At 37.5% G+C, this 17,606-nt stretch overlaps 1 protein-coding gene and 1 pseudogene across 1 annotated transcript; one reads left to right on the forward strand and one right to left on the reverse strand.

Annotated features, from left to right (window-relative positions):
- Positions 1–6,667: 6,667 nt before the first annotated feature.
- On the forward strand, positions 6,668–8,566 carry LOC115971642 (annotated as a pseudogene).
- A 2,360-nt stretch (positions 8,567–10,926) lies between these two features.
- On the reverse strand, positions 10,927–17,399 carry LOC115971190 (urea-proton symporter DUR3-like). Its single transcript, XM_031090939.1, has 9 exons — positions 17,133–17,399; positions 14,479–14,586; positions 14,300–14,395; positions 14,103–14,185; positions 13,745–13,965; positions 13,363–13,625; positions 13,016–13,254; positions 11,905–12,554; positions 10,927–11,482 (listed from the first exon to the last, which is right to left on the reverse strand). Exons 1-9 carry the CDS (start codon positions 17,310–17,312, stop codon positions 11,211–11,213), a joined length of 2,112 nt encoding a protein of 703 aa, XP_030946799.1. The 5' UTR covers positions 17,313–17,399; the 3' UTR covers positions 10,927–11,210.
- Between the last annotated feature and the right edge of the window lie 207 nt (positions 17,400–17,606).

Genomic DNA, 17,606 nt, shown 5'->3' on the forward strand with positions numbered 1-17,606 from the left:
ACGGCGTCTCTCCTGTTGAGGTTCTGGCTGTGGTCTGATAGGTCCATAAGATACTTGGTAGTTCATTAGGCTATGCACCCTTTACCCCCTTTAATTGAGCTTTGATGATCTTCAACAGTGTTTGATTCGTCACTTCTGTTTATCCATTGGCCTGAGGATGTCTGGGTGAAGAGAATTTGTTCTTGATGTCGAAGTTCGAGCAGAAAGAGTGAAAACCTTGGCTATCGAACTGACGACCATTATCAGAAATAATCATCCTTGGTATCCCAAACCTGCACACGATATTCTTCCACACAAAGTTTTGGATCTTTGCTTCCGTGATCGTTGCCAATACTTCTGTTTCCACTCATTTAGTGAAGTAATCTATCACCACAAGCAAGAATTTCACCTGTTTCTTCCCCTAGGGTAAGGGACCCACAATGTCGATCCCCCATTAGGCAAATGGCCAAGGTGAAGTTATGGCCGTCCTCTTTTCACCTAGCACCCGTTGGACGTTTTCGTACTCTGGCACTTGTCGCATTTTTTGACAAACTCCTTTGCCTGCTTTTGCATCTTGGGCCAAAAATAGCCTGCCCTTATTATTTTCCCTACCAACGACCTTGCGCCTATATGATCCCTGTAGATTCCTTCATGGACTTCCTCTAGGATATACTTGGACTCGTCCTTTTCAATGCACCTCAAGTAGGGTAGTGAGAATCCCTTCTTGTAGAGTACACCGCTTAGCATTATGAATCTAGTAGCGTGTCTTTTAGAATCCCCTTTTGTCCAGCTGGTATGATCTTGTATCGAAAAGGTCTGAAATTCTTTGATGCTGGGGGATTTTTGTATTTCCAGTTTCAGATTTGGCAAGCTCGTCTTGTCTTCCAATGATGCATATCTGGCCACCTCGTCAGCTTCTGAGTTCTAGTTTCATGGGACCTATACAAAGCATACCCAATCAAATTCTCCGATCAGCTAGTTCGTTAGCTTTAAGTATTTCTACATCCTATTTTCTTTTGCTTCAAATTCCCCGTTGATTTGTCCTATCACGAGCTTTGAATCACTTTTCAGGAGTGCATTTTTGGCTCCTAAAGCTTTTATGACCATGAGCCCTGTCAATATTGCCTCATACTCGACCTCGTTGTTGGTTGTAGGGAATTGAAGCTAGACTCCTTTTTTCAGGGTGTTCCCTTCGGGGGTAAAGCCGATGACACCAACCCCTCCCATCCTTTGTACCAACGAGCTGTCTGTATATATCATCCAACAGGTTGACTTGTCTTAGGCTTCCTCGTCCTCAGGTATGGTGAACTCCGCGATGAAGTCAACTAACACTTGGGCTTTTATGGCCGTCTAAGGCTTGTATTCTATGTTGAATTGGTTGAGCTAGATACCCATTGTACCATTTGTCCTGCCACTTTGGGTTTATTCATCGTCCTCTTAATTGGTTGATCTGTCATTACTAGAATGGGGTTCACCTAAAAATATGGACGGAGCTATTGGGAAGCCACGATCAGGGCGAACGTGATTTTTTCCATTCGTGGATATTTGGCCTCGGCTCCTTGAAAAGTCTGGTTGATATAGTATACTGGGCGTTGTATCTTGTTCTCTTCTCGAATTAATGCCTCGCTCACAGCCGTAGTGGATACTGCCAGGTGTAGGAATAGATCTTCGCCTTCCTTGGATGAACTAAAGAGCGGAGGGTTGCTAAGATAAAGTTTCAACTCTTGGAACGCCGCTTCACACTCGTTTGTCCATACGAAAGCCTACTTTAAAGTTTTAAAGAAAGGCAAACATTTATCTATGACTTTAGAGGCGAACTTGTTAAAGGCCGTGACCCTCATTGTTAACTGTTGTACTTCCTTAACGGTCTTCAGTAAGGACATCTTAAGTATAGATTTCACCTTTTCTGGGTTAGCTTTTATCCCTCGCTGAGATACCATGAAGCCGAGGAACTTTCCCGAGGAAACTCCAAAAGCACATTTGGTTGGGTTTAGCTTTATCTTGTATTGCCTTAGTGTTTCAAAGGTCTCCTTGAGGTCAGCCAAGTGACTCTCCTCCTCCTTACTCTTGACGAGCATATCATTAACGTAAACTTCCATGTTTCTCCCGATTTGTTTGCTGAACATTTGGTTTACTAGCCTCTGGTATGTGGCTCCCATGTTCTTTAAACCGAAAGGCATGATCTTGTAACAATAGAGTCCCTGACTGGTGATGAAAGCTGTCTTCTCCTGGTCTTCTTTTGACATTTGGATTTGATTGTAGCCTGAGAAAGCGTCCATGAAGGTGAGGAGTTTAGGTCCCGTTGTTGAATTAACAAGCTGGTCAATTCTTGGTAGGGGAAAGCTATCTTTGGGGCAAGCGCTGTTCAGGTTCATGAAATCTACACACATTCTCCATTTCCTATTCGCCTTTTTTACCGTGACAACGTTGGCCAACCAATCTGGATAGTAGACTTCCTGGATGAAATTGGCAATGAGTAACTTATCCACTTCGTCCATTATTGCTCTATTCCGTTCAGGGGCGAAGACCCTCCTTCTTTGCTGGACTGGTTTTCTATCGGGATTCACATTTAGACGGTGTTGAATGACGTCCGCTGATATGCCAGGCATGTCTTTGTGGCTCCATGCAAAGACGTCTAGGTTCTCTTTCAAAAAACCTAGAATTTGTTTCTTTTTTGAGGTAGCTAGGTTTGTCCCTACCTTGGTTATCTTCGTCAGTTCTCCTTTCACCAGCTCGATTGTCTCCAGAGCCTCTATGACCTTTGGGGTCTTTTCCTCGATCATCGAGGTATGGTTTTCCTTTGAGGCTAACACTGCATGGTAACACTCCCGAGCCAATACCTGGTCCCTCCTTATCTTTCCAACCCCGTGTTCCATTGGGAATTTTACCTTCAGGCAATATGTGGACGTAGCCGCTTTCCAATGGTTGAGGGTGGGTCTCCCTATGATAACATTGTACGATGAAGGGCAATCAACTACTAGGAAGTTGAGTTACTTGGTTGTTTGGAGGGGGAACAAACCTGCCGTGACCGTCAGTGTCACTATCCCCATCGGGTACACCTTGTCTCCACTAAAACTGACTAGAGGGACTCGAATGGATAGAGTTTCTTCGAGTCCACCCTTAGCTGCTAGAAGGTAGAAAGGTAGATAATGTCCGTTAAGCTTCCGTTATCCAATAGGACTTGTCTAGTGTCGAAGCCTTCTATCATAAGCATGATGACTAGGGGGTCGTCGTGCGGCTGCTTCACTCCTCGAGCATCTTCTTTTGAGAAAACCATATCCAGATTTTCCCTTCATCGATGCTTTCATGGGGGCACTGTGTGGACGCTGTTAACTTGCCTTTGCTAAGACTTTTTGAGGGACTTGAACGACCCTCCTGTAGTAGGGCCACTATTAATCATCCTTATTTCTCCCATGGCGTTCCTCAGTCGGTCTTGTGAATGGTCCTTGTTTCTAGGCTTCTCTTTTGATCTCGCTCGTGCATCGTGCTTATGTTGTCCATCGCATCCTTCTTAACGAACATTTGTAGCTTCCCTTATCAAATCAGTTCTTCTATCTGCTTTTTTAAATCCTTGCAATCCTCCGTATAATGCCCATGATCTTTATGGAAATGGCAATATTTCTTTTTATTACGAATATTAGGCAATGAGTGAAGTGACTTGGGCCATTTGAGGGCATGATCATCCTTAATCTGCATCAATATTTTATCAATAGGCATTACTAAGGGAGTGAATTTTACTGTCCTCGGGGGTTTGTTGTCTCTTCTTTTGGCGGCATCACGACTGGACGAGTGATCTCTTCTTTCCTTTTTGGTCATCTCGAGTGCTCCTTCATTCCTTTTATGCATCCCCCTACTCAATCGCGACTAAGGAGTCTTCTACGTTCATGTACTTGTAGGCTTTTAACAGCATCTCTGCCATTGATTCGAGAGGCCTCTTGGCAAGGGTGACCACAAAATCTTTGGACTTTAACCCAGCTTTGAATGTGATCAGTTGTACTTTGTCTTCTGCCTCGTCCACTTCCAAAACTTCCATGTTGAATCTTTTCACATATGACCTCAATGACTCCCCCTCTTCCTGCTTGATCGTCAGTAGGTGATCCACTAGCCTCTTCTGTTGCTGACCGTCAATGAAATGGCATACAAAGGAGTTTCTAAGTTGCTCGAAGTCGTCTATGGTTGATCAGGTGAGCTTACTAAACCATACCCTTGCCGCCCCCTTAAGGGTGGTTGGGAAAGATCTACATAAAATCTCGTCAGGAGTTTGCTGTAGGATTAACATCATTTTGTAGGTGGTTATGTGATCCAAAGGGTCTCTTAAGCCATCAAACAACTCAAGCTGGGGGAGATGGAACTTTGGCGGCAAGGGGCATTCCAAGACTTTTGTGGTGAAGGGGGAATCAGTCCTTCTTACCATTCCGTCTAGGTTTTTATCCATCTTCTCCCTCATCTCGTTCCTAAAATCGTCCATTTATTTTCGCATGCTTTTTAGGAGATCTTTGCTAGCCCCGTCTGACGGATCCGTTTATCTCGAACCATCCCTCTTATTGCTATTCTCCTCATCCTCATTCCTGTTAACGTCGTGATTCTCCTCCTGCTGCAGCTGCAGCCTCATTTCTTGGTTTTGCCTGGTAAACTCTTCCATATTAGCTGTGAATGTTTGAATCTGCAAGGCCAGTGCTGCCGAATCTTGAGGTGCGTTAGACTCCATTTGGGCGTCACAAAGGATAAAGTTACACTTTCAAACTAGGGTTTGAAGTCGTCCCCACAGACGGCACCACATTGATGATGCTAAAATCATCAATCGAGGTGATCATCTAGATAAGATGTCGCTCAAGGTCGTCAGGTGACTTGCACAGGAAATAAAAAAGGAAACTTCTACTCAAGTGGTTACTGGTGTGGTGCCGACCACTAGGTCTCTGATGGCAAAGTCATATGACAATAGAGTGGAGATAATGTAAGAAACTCCGATTCTATTATATGTGGAAAAGAATGTACCTCCTTTTAGGATTTGACGCTGTGTAGATATAGGGTCTTCCCCTCTAGCTGTTGGTGGCATTCAATGGTGGCTTGAATGCCCTTTTGTAACACCCCTAGGTGGTTTTAATGGAATGACTTGATATCCTCTCCAATGGCCATGTTTCCTGCATTCCTTGGTGAGTAATTGTATCCCATTAAATGTAGGCTTAATGGTGCTCTCCTCTATCCAATGTAGACTTATCTGGACGAAGGGATTTATTTGGTTCGTCAATACTACTTTATCCACTTGTTGTTTAGATCGATTTAATGTTGATTACATGTGGTTTGCGTAACATATTATTTTGATCCTTAAACTTTACTAAAAATTTGTTTTAGTCTCTAAACTTTAAAAAAAAAAATTATCCTTAAATTTTGTAAAGAGTTTTTTTTTTAAATATTATATAGACAAAAGTAGGGATGAAAAAAGAACGTCTTTCAATAGTTTAGGAATGAAAAACAAAGTTTTAGAAAGTTTAAGGACGAAAGAAACATTTTCAATAGTTTGGGGAAGAAAAACAAAATTTTCACTAATTTTAGGATGAAAAAATATTTTTTTAAAGTTTAGGGACCAAAAACAAACTTTTGGAAAACTTTAAGGACCAAAATAGTATTTTACAAAAAATCATAATAATAATAACAATAACAAAAACAAAGACATAAAAGACAATGTATCTACAAATCCTAGAGTACACAATCAATCTACTTGGTCAAATTTAAACCTGGCAAAATGGGCAAGTCGGGTTAGGTTTGGGTCAAGTTTAACAAATTAATGTTTGATTTTTTTTTTTTTTTTTGGGTTATTAGTAACACATCATCTTATAAAAATTATGCATAGTATCCTAACCTTATTTCTGAAGACACCACTCTAGCTAGATTGGTCAATCAACATCTATATTAGCAATATCCGTAGTCCTCCTTTTAGTTTTATCTTCATTATGTTTAGTAGGGTTAGGAGATTAGGGAACCAGCAACACACGAAGCTGCCAAATTTGCTCTAACTTCCTATCAGTAATTTTTCAATAATAGTAATCTCCCTACTGTTTTAGAGTTTATTTGTAGGGAGAAAATGGGCAAATGCCCCTTTCAAAAAAAAAAAAAATTTAGCATTTTGCCCCATTTTCCAAACTAATTAGGAAAATACCCCTTTTTTGAAACTCGATTTTTTCAAAATCGAGTTATAAAAAAAATAAAATTCCGAAGCCCTATAGTAGCGTTTTAAGGAGCCTATAGTGACGTTTTAAGGACCTATAGTGACGTTTTGTAACCCGATCTTCATGAAGTCAAGTTACATGCAATTTTTTTCTTTTTTTTACCTATAACTCGACTTCATGGAAATCGGATTACAAAACGCCATTATAAGTCCTTAAAACGTCACTATAGAGCTTAACTCGATTTTGAGAAAATCGAGTTTCAAAAGAGGGGCATTTTCCTAATTAATTTGGGAAATAGGGAAAAATACTGGATTGATTTTTTGAAAGGGGGAAAAGCCAAATTTTTCCCTATTTGTAGCTAGGGTGGATTACCTTTCTAGGTCTCCTTGTTTGGTTTATTATTATTGCAGATTATCAAAAAAAAAAAAAAAAACCTTATTTCTGAAGTAATCCACGCTATATATCCAGCAACAAGATTGTTCTTAGGAGTTGCTTTCACTTAGGCAAAAAGAGCAAGAGAGATGGATTATTTCTTGAGCTTTATACTATGTCTTTTCCACACCTGGACCATAATTCAATTGCAAGAATTCAATTGCAAGAAGTAAAGTGACTTCCACAAAGTTCCACCGGGACCTAAACCTTTTCCAATCATCGGAAACCTTTTAGAATTTGTTGGTCACAAACCCCCAAAGTCCTTGGCTAAACTTGCCAATACACATGGCCCCTTAATGACTCTAAAGCTAGGCCAGAAAACCACAATAGTCATTTCTTCAGCAGACTTGGCGAAAGAAGTTCTCCGACAACATGACCAATTCTTCTGCAACCGTACCATTCCAAAGTCAGTCGTAGCTGGCAATGAGCACGAATTCAGCTTGCCTTGGCTACTGGTTTCAGCCCAATGGAGAAACCTTCGAAGGATTTGCAAGTCCCATTTATTTGCTAATCAGATACTTGATGCAAACCAAAACCTCCGACGAAAGAAAGTGCAAGAGCTCGTTGCCGATATCCATAATAGCAGTCTAAATGGAGATGCAGTTGATATTGGCAAAGCAGCTTTAAAAACCTCCCTTAATTTGTTATCTAATACCATCTTCTCAGTAGACTTGGCTGACCCCAATTCTGCCACAGGAAGAGAGTTAAGCAAGCTCGTCCATAGTATCCTAGAAGTGGGTTCACGTCCAAACTTGGCAGACTATTTTCCTGTGCTTAAGAAGGTTGATCCTCAAGGCATACGGCGCCAGATGACAATTTACTACGGGAAGATGATAGACCTCTTTAGCAGCATTATTAGCCAACGGTTGCTTCAAAGAAAAACGTTTGGTTCTATCAGAAACAATGACATGTTAGATACCCTTCTCCATATCAGTGAAGAAAGCATGGGGGAGATTGACAAAACTCAAATTGAACGTTTGTTTGCGGTAACAATTTCTTTATATTCTTCTTCAATAACTACAAATTTATTCATTAATGCACTTTGTTTTTTGGTAATTATCCATTTATGTTCATTTTATTATTATGGCTTGTGGTCTCGTGAATGGATCTGATGATCTATAATCGCATACTTTTTATGGATAGAATAGGACCTGTTTCTTGCGGGCAATGATACAACTTCGGCCACATTGGAATGGGCAATGGCGGAGCTACTCTACAACCCTGAGATTTTGTCAAAAGCAAAAGCAGAGCTCAAGCAAATCATTGGCAAAGGAAATGCAGTAGTGGAATCTGACATTGATCGTTTACCGTACTTACAAGCAATAGTTAAAGAAACCTTTCGGTTACACCCTCCGGTTCCGCTGTTGCTTCCTCGTAAAGCTGGAGCAGATGTAGAAATTCAGGGCTTCACAGTCCCAAAGGGTGCACAAGTGCTTGTAAATATATGGGCTATAGGCAGGGACGCCAGTATATGGGAAAACCCAAACTCATTTAAGCCAGAGAGGTTCATGGGATCAGAAATTGATGTCAAGGGAAGGAATTTTGAGCTTATTCCGTTTGGTGCAGGAAGGAGAATGTGTCCTGGATTACCATTGGCGTTAAGAATGTTACACTTGATGTTGAGTTCGCTTATACACACCTTTGATTGGAAAGTTGAAGGTGGTTTTAAGCCCAAGGAAATCTACTTCGAAGAGAAGAAGGTGCAAATTTTGCCTTCATAATACTAAGACTGTGCACCACATCTTATGGGAATGCCCTTTTGCTCAAAATATGTGGGCTCTGTTCAGTGGACGAACCCAAAAGTGCAGCAACGTTGTCAGCGACTTCTTCCTCTTATTTCGGCAAATGCGGAGCAAGCTCAGTCAGCAGGAGTTGGAGAAATGGGCAGTCACAGCATGGACAATATAGGCCGCGAGGAACAAATTTTATTTCCAACACTACCAAACTCACCCAAAAGTGATAGCAGACATGGCGTGTGGACTGCTTAAAGAGTATCAGAGGTTCATGGACACTCAGGGACAAGACTAGGCTTCTACGTTTTTGTTTCACTGTGTTTGCATGTGTTATGTTTCCATAATCTATTGTAGCCATTTCTGTTTTTGGCACCTCCCTGGGCCCACCTTTGTATGTATTTCTTGACCATATTAATGCAATTCTATCATTTGGATCTCAAAAAAAAGCACAATATATAAATGCATGCTTTCCTCTCACATGTCAATGGATCACACTATTTACATTCTTGATGGGACTTATTATTCATGTGAGATTCAACATGCATTTATTAAGCTCTTAAAGCACTTAATAATTTCACTTAAAGAAGAACAACATTATTAGGTGTTGGGAAATTGCCTCAAATTCTAATTGTGACTTGGAAAGTCAATTAGGTTCCCTAATTGAAGAATGAAAAATTCATTTGGATTTCCTTATTGTAGAAAGAAAGACTATTCCTTAGTGTGAAGGAAATCTATTCTTTGTTAAAGAGGTAATGTATTCCTAATTCAAGAGAGAATATATTCCTTATTAAAAAGGTAATGTATTTTTAGTCCAAGAGGGAATAGCAAAAAAATCTTATAAATAGACAATGTTACAGAGAATTTGATGGCTTTGGCCCAAGGGTCCTCCCTATAGGGAGAGGGAAAATAGAGCGTGAAACCAAGAGAGAGAAAAGGGTTCTTCGCTTAGGAGAAATGCAAGAGCAAGTAGAGAGTAAGGTATTGCCGCCTTCGAGAAGATAGCCAAGGAGGAGAGAGTAAAGTGTTGCTGCCTTTGAAAGAGATAATTAGTGTGTGTGAGAGTAAAGAAAAATAAGAGAGATTTTTCTTTAGCCGTGAGACATACACAAGAATTATTGTAATTGATTTGATAATAGTGAAGTTATTCGGAGTTTGTCCTGTAGTTTTTCCCTTTAAGAGAAAGAGTTTTCTACGTAAATATTTGTGTTCTTGTTTGTGATTGCTATTTTGGATTGCTAATATTTGTGATAATATTATTTGGGACCCAACATTAGGTGCTCTTGGAGCATGATGATATGGTGCTCATTCATGACACTTTAATGATAAAACCGTCATAAATTTAAATCATCAAATCAGACTTTAATTTTTATAAACTAATCTCCTACAAAGTCACATACCAAATAATACCTATCTCTTTCTCTTAAAAATTAGAATACAAATTTACTTAACATTGTATTGTCATATATCCAAGATAAAATAATTTTATTTAAAAAAAAAAAATTCTTTTCGTTAAAATTTATACTTCATCTATGATATTCAATTTTTTATATGAAATTAATCTTAGTTTTAGTTAGCATTATTCATTAAATTGTGTATTTAATGCATCAAATTAAGCTTGATGTGATTAGTATTAAATAATTTATTTAATTAATATTTATATATAAAATGCCTCATATAAATCTTTCATCTTACACTTTAAATTATGTTGGGCTGGTCCTGTCTACATAATCTGTATAATATATGTCTTTATAAAGGCACAATACATGTGATGTAGAAGTAATATGAATGTACTACCAGACTTGTCAAATCTCAAAAGGCATCTCAAAAATCTTACTCCATTCAGTTCAGTCCATACAGTGCATCCGTATACTTTTCACGAACCCACAAACTTCACTTTTCAGCAATTTTTTCATTAAAAATGGGTTCCACGATACTATTCACACATTTAAAAATTATTTTACTACAGTATTTTGAGTTTTCAGTTTCAGCAAAATAAGTTCTATCCAAATGGACCCTTAGTAATCCAAGATTCTAAAGTTTTAGCAAATGAGGGAGAGATCCACTGACGCAAAAATACTTAGATGCAAGATATATAAGGGGAATGAATGCTTACTTTGAGGTGATTAAGATGTTTGTAATGAGAAGATTAGGTGGGGTTTAGTAGATTTAGCAAAGCAATGATTTTTGTTTTAATCATATATCTTCTAAAACTTAGTTTTTTTCTTTTTTTGGCAGAAAGATTTGGGGTTCACTGCCTTTTGATGTCACAATTTTCTATTCCGAAAAGCAAGAGAATGATTTCCAAGAAAATTTATTCAGTCATGCTTAGAGTTTAAGACATGAATTTTTGAAAATTTGAAGGTTTTTTTTTTTTTTTTTAATTCAGGTGGTTGCTTCCATTTTTTGTAATAACTTGGTTATGGAAACCATTTGAACACTGTCTAATATGCAAAATGTTTGATTGTTCAAATGTTTCCAAAAAATATTTAAATGCCCTTAATTAGTGAATCTGTTAGCATATTTTTGTAATTGAAATTTGACAAATTCTCTTCAAATCTATTAAACTGAATATGGTTTTGGAAATGATCAGAAACAAGCTGACTCATTTGACAGCATGTAGTAGGCAAGGCCATTGCATTTATAATCAGTTTTGATTTGAATTCTAAGAACAGCCTAGAGCAAAGACTTTTTCCAAGAGTGTTTTCTTGAAGAATTGTTTTCCTATAACATTCTCTAAGCAACTCAACCCCATTCCTCATGATTAAAGTTCCTAACTTTAACCACATCACCTTGGTCATTATGAAAACCTGATCAAGTGTCATGTATAAATTGCAGTCTCAAAGATTCATGTTGAACTAAAAGAAGTTGCTTAGGCAGGTATGTAGATGGAGAGAGTGAGTCACTCTGTTGCTACTTTTTTCTTAGCCTTCTCTTTCTCAAGCAAGTAAATGTTCTCTGCATCAGGTATAGCCAAGATGATTGTTTGCAACTTGATATTCATCTCCTCAACCTTTTCCATGAGCCTGTCATTTGTAAACATGCCCATAAAGACTCTCTGGATTGTTTTCCTGCTTTCTATTAGTGGTAAACCAATAATTACCACCGAACCAATGGTGCCCCATGCTATAGCAATCACTGCCCAGAATGTGAAGTAACCCTTACTAAATACTCCTGCATTAATAGAAAGGAGGATTCAGTTTTGGCGAATAACATGTTTTGGTCACAACATGGTAACAAAATCATTCTACATTGATCAGCATACATATCTCTTGAAACTGGGTTTCTCATTTTCCTTGAGCATTTGACCAACATCTGGCACACAATATAATATTATCAAATATTCAAAACTGTCTGTATTTATAGTTTGCATAACTTTTAAATTGTCTACTTAGAAGTACAAATTAGATGCTTTTTTTACTTATTCAAGAAGGTGAGTTAATGTTAATAAGTAGTATATATTTGTTATCATACTGACTTTTTTTTCTTATAGTTACTATTTGTTTTGAAAGAACTAGTCTTTGCTTCAAAAGCATTAGTCTATGTAAAAACAGTTATGATTCATAAGGCATTCAGCTGTCGCTAATAGAATTTACCTATTGGAAGAGACAGAAGGGGCCACAATACAACAATCACGATAGTAAAACCAATACCCCATTTCACTACCCATGCTTTAGCTCTCTTCAGTTTTTCCTCATTGAACTCTTCTGCTGGCAGCTCACTCATTTCCTTTTCAACCACTGTGATCTGCTTAGTAGTATCCCAGTCATAGTTTTGAGGCCACAAAATGCTACAAACAACGTGAACAGCTCCTCCAGTTAATATAGAGACAATGTTTCCAGCAAGCATTGGTGCATTTCGACCAGTTGTGTCAAGATTTACCCGGCCATACTCAATGCTTGTAACTGACAACCAAGTGATTATTCCAAGAACACAACCACTCACTGCACCAAGGATGGCACCAATGGCATTTGCTCTTCTCCACAGAAGCATAAAAGCAATTGGAAGAACTGCTGAACCAATCAGCACTCCCATGGCAAGATACATCCAACCCAAAGAAACTCCAGCCTTGTTCAGTATTACTGCCAGCAATCCCATAAAACAGCCAAAGGTGAGGACAACAGCCCTCGACACTTTGAGTATTTTCTTCCCATCTGCTTCTGGATTTATGTAAGTGCGATAAATATCATATGTGCATAAAGAAGATACAGCTATTAGCTCGGAAGAACCAGCAGATGTCACTGCCCTGAACCATTAAGAGAAAAAGAAAATGCTAACCATTTAGCATTTCACATCCTCCAATGTATTAAAAAATTAAAACAGTAATGAAGCCTTTGGTGCTCCTTTTGTATCAGAACATATTGAAGATTATAGTGGTTACTTTTAAGACAATTAACACATTGTATATCATATGAATACTACTTTTCAACAATTTGAAAACACAAAATATGGAGCATAACAGATTGGCCTCAAAGAATACGAAGCTTAAATAAATTAATAAAAGAATGACTAACAATTTTGAATTTTGCAAACAGCAGAAAGTACAAAAATGAAAAACTGTGTTAGCATTTTAAGATTTTCTTAACTTTTTTTACGAACTCAATCTGTTGGAAAAATGCATCATCACTATCAGAAAATTGATGAAAATTCTCTTTGTCGGGTTCCCCAACATATCAAAAGACCAAGCTAATGCTGACTGCAACTTACATGAAAAGCATAGTAAGAAGAAGAACAGATCCTCCTTTCCCCATCAAAGCTATAGCAGTAGCTGGAGGAACAAGTCCATGGCTTGCCTCACTTTCTGTGATTGGTAGATCAAGGGCCAGTGCTCCCAAACCCAGTGATGTTGCCAGTGAGAATGGCACTGCAAACCAGACCAGGCCACCCAACAAATAGCCCTTATGAGTTGATGAAGGTCTTGCAGCAATAGCACTCACCCAATATCCCTAAAATTTTCTTCTTTGAGGTATTAGTATTTGGTGTGAAAGCATAGCCTAAATTTCAAAATGGAAACATAAGGAAATGGATTTGCATCCAGTCAAAAGTAATCTTACATTGTCAACAAACACAGTGCCAAAGTTGCCAATAATGTTAATAATCCCAAAAACTAGCCCGCCTGAGCTCAACATTGTCACGTAAGATCCTTTGTAATTCCCACTAACAGGACCACAAGATTGCCCATAATGGGAAACTGGCTGCTCACATATTCTTGATTTGCTTGCTACCTCAACCAGACGGTTATATATTTCACTGGGACTACCAAGCTCACCACTCCCCGTGTAAACCAGGTAAACAAAGACAACTAAAACAACGTGTACTGAAGTGAAATAAATAAACAAAACAAAGATCAGGCTAAAACCATAATATAAATTTAATTAAAAAAGAAGAAGAAAAAATCAAACTTTACTAGCAAAATTTAACAAAATACTCAAGTACCTATAACAGAATGTATATAGCTAGCCAAAAAAGTTGCTTTTAGCCCTCCAGCTAGTGTGTAGACAATTACTCCAAGTGGAATCAGAAAACTAGCAGCATAAATGTTCACTCCAGTAAGTGCATTTACAACAGCTGATCCACCAAGGAGTAACATGGCGGTTACAATAATATTTGTCAAAAAGCAGAAGGCAAGGAAGACAATGTGCGCAGCTGTCCCCCAACTGAAATTAGATGAAGATTATCATTAAACCAGCTAGCAGAAAAGACTTTAGCTAAGTATGAACTAATAATATTATATGGATGGGTTTGCCACAAGCATTATCAAAATTCATTGGTTTGTCAAAAGTATAAAACACACCGAGCTTTTACAATTTCACAAACAGTGTGAGCATGAGGAGCCTTTCTTTTGATCTCTATAGCCATTACACCAAACAAGAGCACCTGTTCAGAAAAATATTAAGATAAATAACAAATGTTGGCATTGCTTTCCCCATTATGACAAAAATTTAAAGAAATTCAAGTAGTTCATAGAGGAAAAAAATTGTGTGAACATGCCTGAATGGTAGCCCCACTAGCATACCAGAAAGGCCCACTAACACCATACTCCCAAGCTACATTAGAACTTTGCAAGATCGTAGCAGCCCATGTCCACTTTACAAGTTCTCCATAAAATTTTATGTCAGCAGACTATGAGGTCGATGTAAATGTCAACTAGGCAGTGATATAGAGATTACCTGAGATACAATCACACTAGCAATAAGTCCTGTCTTAGTGTTTCGCCCTGCAGTGTTGAACCATTCAGATGTATGGCGGGACCCAACATAACGCTTCTCCAGCCATACCTGACCCCACAGGTAAAAATATAGTCATGAATGATAAATTAATAAAAATTATGAGAGTCATAATGCTATTTTTAGTTTTTAAGCTTCAATGATGAATTTTAAAAAAAAAAAAAAAAATGTTGGCTGATAATAATCATAGCTCATAGGCTTCTATGTATGTCTGTTTCTTAGAAAGAAAGTGGACAGACCATACTCCCCACACATAAGCAAACATGTATCATTCAAGGGCTCAACTGCTATATCCAACTCCTATAAACACCTTTGGATTTTGCTAGTGGAAGAAAAAATTAACAAAAAGTAAAAATAAAACAGTTCTACTTACATAGAGGGAAAAGAAAAAGAAAAGAGGTTAAAAGGAAGATTTTTTGTTAGAGACAATAACTTTTCCTTGGGATACTCTTTGAAAGACATGATAACATTGGATCTTAGTTAATGTGAAGTTAAATTTTTGACATGTACTTTCCTTTTTTGCATGAAAACATATACAATTGAAATCTTGTTACTTGCACCGCAGGATTCAAAAAACAAAAACTTTGTGTCACACGTGAAAATTAATTGATGTCCATTCTTAGCTTGTCATATCAAGACATATGCTGCAGTTGATCTTAGTTCATACTACCGAATCTAATAAGACCATAATCAGAAATCCATTATGTTTGGGTATTGTCAAAATTTTCCTTTACAAAACTAAGGAGGTGTAATTAACAGGACTCTAGTAAAGTAAGCAAAGAAGTTCTAGAGAACAAAAGGATATTAGAATTGAATCAATAAAAAGGATATTCTTATTTAAGAAAGATGTAAGACAATAACAGTTTCCACATTTCATCATCTATTGACAGCATCAAACAGCAAATGATGGACTATGTGATCCACTTCCCAAAATATCAAATGTTGCCTCAGAAACCAAGTAATGAATTCAGAAGCACAACTCCAATATCTAATTCCTTGAAACACCTACAATAACTTTGAATTAAATTAAGAAAAACAGGACTACTGATGTAAAGGAAATAGAAAAGGAGATTAAAAGAAAAATATTTTGGCTGAACATAAGCGTATCCTTGGAAATTTCCTACAGAAGCTCATTATAACCTCTCCATTTGAAACAATAAATTTTATTTGAAGTATATCCAGAGGTAATTAGGACTATGATTTATTACCAATATGTCAAGTATAACCAAAGATTTAGGAGAATCAGTGTGAAAGAGCTTCTAGATGCTTAAGGAACCAATGGATGGCTCTTGGAGCTGGTAGAAAATTTTCTGAAACTAAGATTACTGATTACAAGACTAGATCTTTCCATGATAGGGAATTGGACACAAACTTTTCTATGGCATGAAAATTCAATCTCATGTGTCTTTTTTTGACAGCACTATAAATGAAACGTGGTATATTAATCTGAAATTGACATAACAACCATGCTATGGTGTCAGCAGTATCAAAGATGGAAACTGATTTAATTTGGAATCATGCTAAATCAGATAGTCTTCTTCTTGACATTCACTCTATGTTGTTAATTTGATATTCCCAGATACCGAGATTGACAACATAGCAGTATGATTGCCTCCAAAATACCTTGAATGGTTTCATGTTCTTGCACATTGATTGGTTTGAAATCCTAGTGTGTAATGAACCCAAACATGTACAATAGATGTATAGGTGTAATTCTTGTAATCACATAGTTAGCCTTGTAATTAAGAAGAGTCAGTTTAGTTAGTAGCAAGATTGCAAGAGGTGAAGTCAAGTTGGTTACAGGTTGTTAGTTGGTTATTGGCTAATAGGATTGGCAAGCAACTTGTTTAAAACTTTAAATACTTGTAATCCATATCATTTTTAGCATTGCTGTAATAAGATGCAACTTTCTCAAATTTCCCTTTCTACTTTTCTTCTTAGAGGGTGACTATCTCGATTTAAATCAGTTGATCTAGTTCATTACAGTTGTCATTGGAACGGAAAGAAAGAGGTTCAGAGTTCACCAGAATGCTTATAAAGATTTTGGGTGCTGTATATAACTGATAAGTTACAACAAGAGTCACTTCATAAAAAAACTTATGCTTGAATACTTTTTTCTTAATGATAAATTTGAATACTTTATGTTATTATATATATAAATTAGCAACCTAATTTGAGAGATAGGACAAAACTTCAGCTCCTAATTTTGAAGAAACCCAAAAGAACTATTAAAAAAAAAAAAAAAAAACTGAAAGGAGATTATAATAAAATTCAATACATAAACTACCAGATTGTTGTTGGAATAAAGTATTGGACATTCCTTTTAGCAACTGTTTGATTCAGCTTGAGCTATCAGTAAAAAGTATGACTTCATCACTACTAGCATAAATTTTAATGGAGTAGTGTGTGCCTTTGTCTGTTTCTGCTGTTTAGGCCAATCAATTAAGTTTATCAAAAAATAATTAGTGCCTATTAAAGACTATATAGCATGACGAGTGCACACTTCAAATTAAGAAGAATATGATAGATAGATAATAACTACATATATTTGAGCCCAAAAACAAAGTAGAAAGATAAAGGGAGTTAGTTGAACTCACCAGGAAAGATGTGAAAAAAGCGAAGAAGGCACCAAAACCAAGAATAACAGAGTATCCCACTCCTTGACCAAGCACTGGTTTCCCTTCAAAGAAACTGCTCTGTCTGACACAACTGCCACTTTCAGAGACATGGTAATACTTGCTTGAGAATCCCAGCGGTGGACACTGTGACTGAGACATAGATATTGGAAGAAGAAGACGCAGAAGAAGGTGGAGAAGTTAACGGCAGTAAGCAGTCATATAAGATAGGGTCTCGTCAACGAACAGTGTCCGAAAAACTAAAGAGTGATAGTATTGGATCGGCTAGATTAAAATACTATTAAAGCAACTTTTGCCGCTTAGCGGTAAGTCATGAGTAGTGGAGTAAAAATGATGAGTTTATATGGGTCCATAATTTTATTATTCACGACTTGTCACGTGAGTAAATTGTGAAAAAAATTGTGATGTTAGCATTTTTCGATCAGTTAAGATTGA

Source organism: Quercus lobata, chromosome 12, assembly GCF_001633185.2.
Source record: "Quercus lobata isolate SW786 chromosome 12, ValleyOak3.0 Primary Assembly, whole genome shotgun sequence".
In the NCBI taxonomy this organism is placed as follows: Eukaryota; Viridiplantae; Streptophyta; class Magnoliopsida; order Fagales; family Fagaceae; genus Quercus; species Quercus lobata.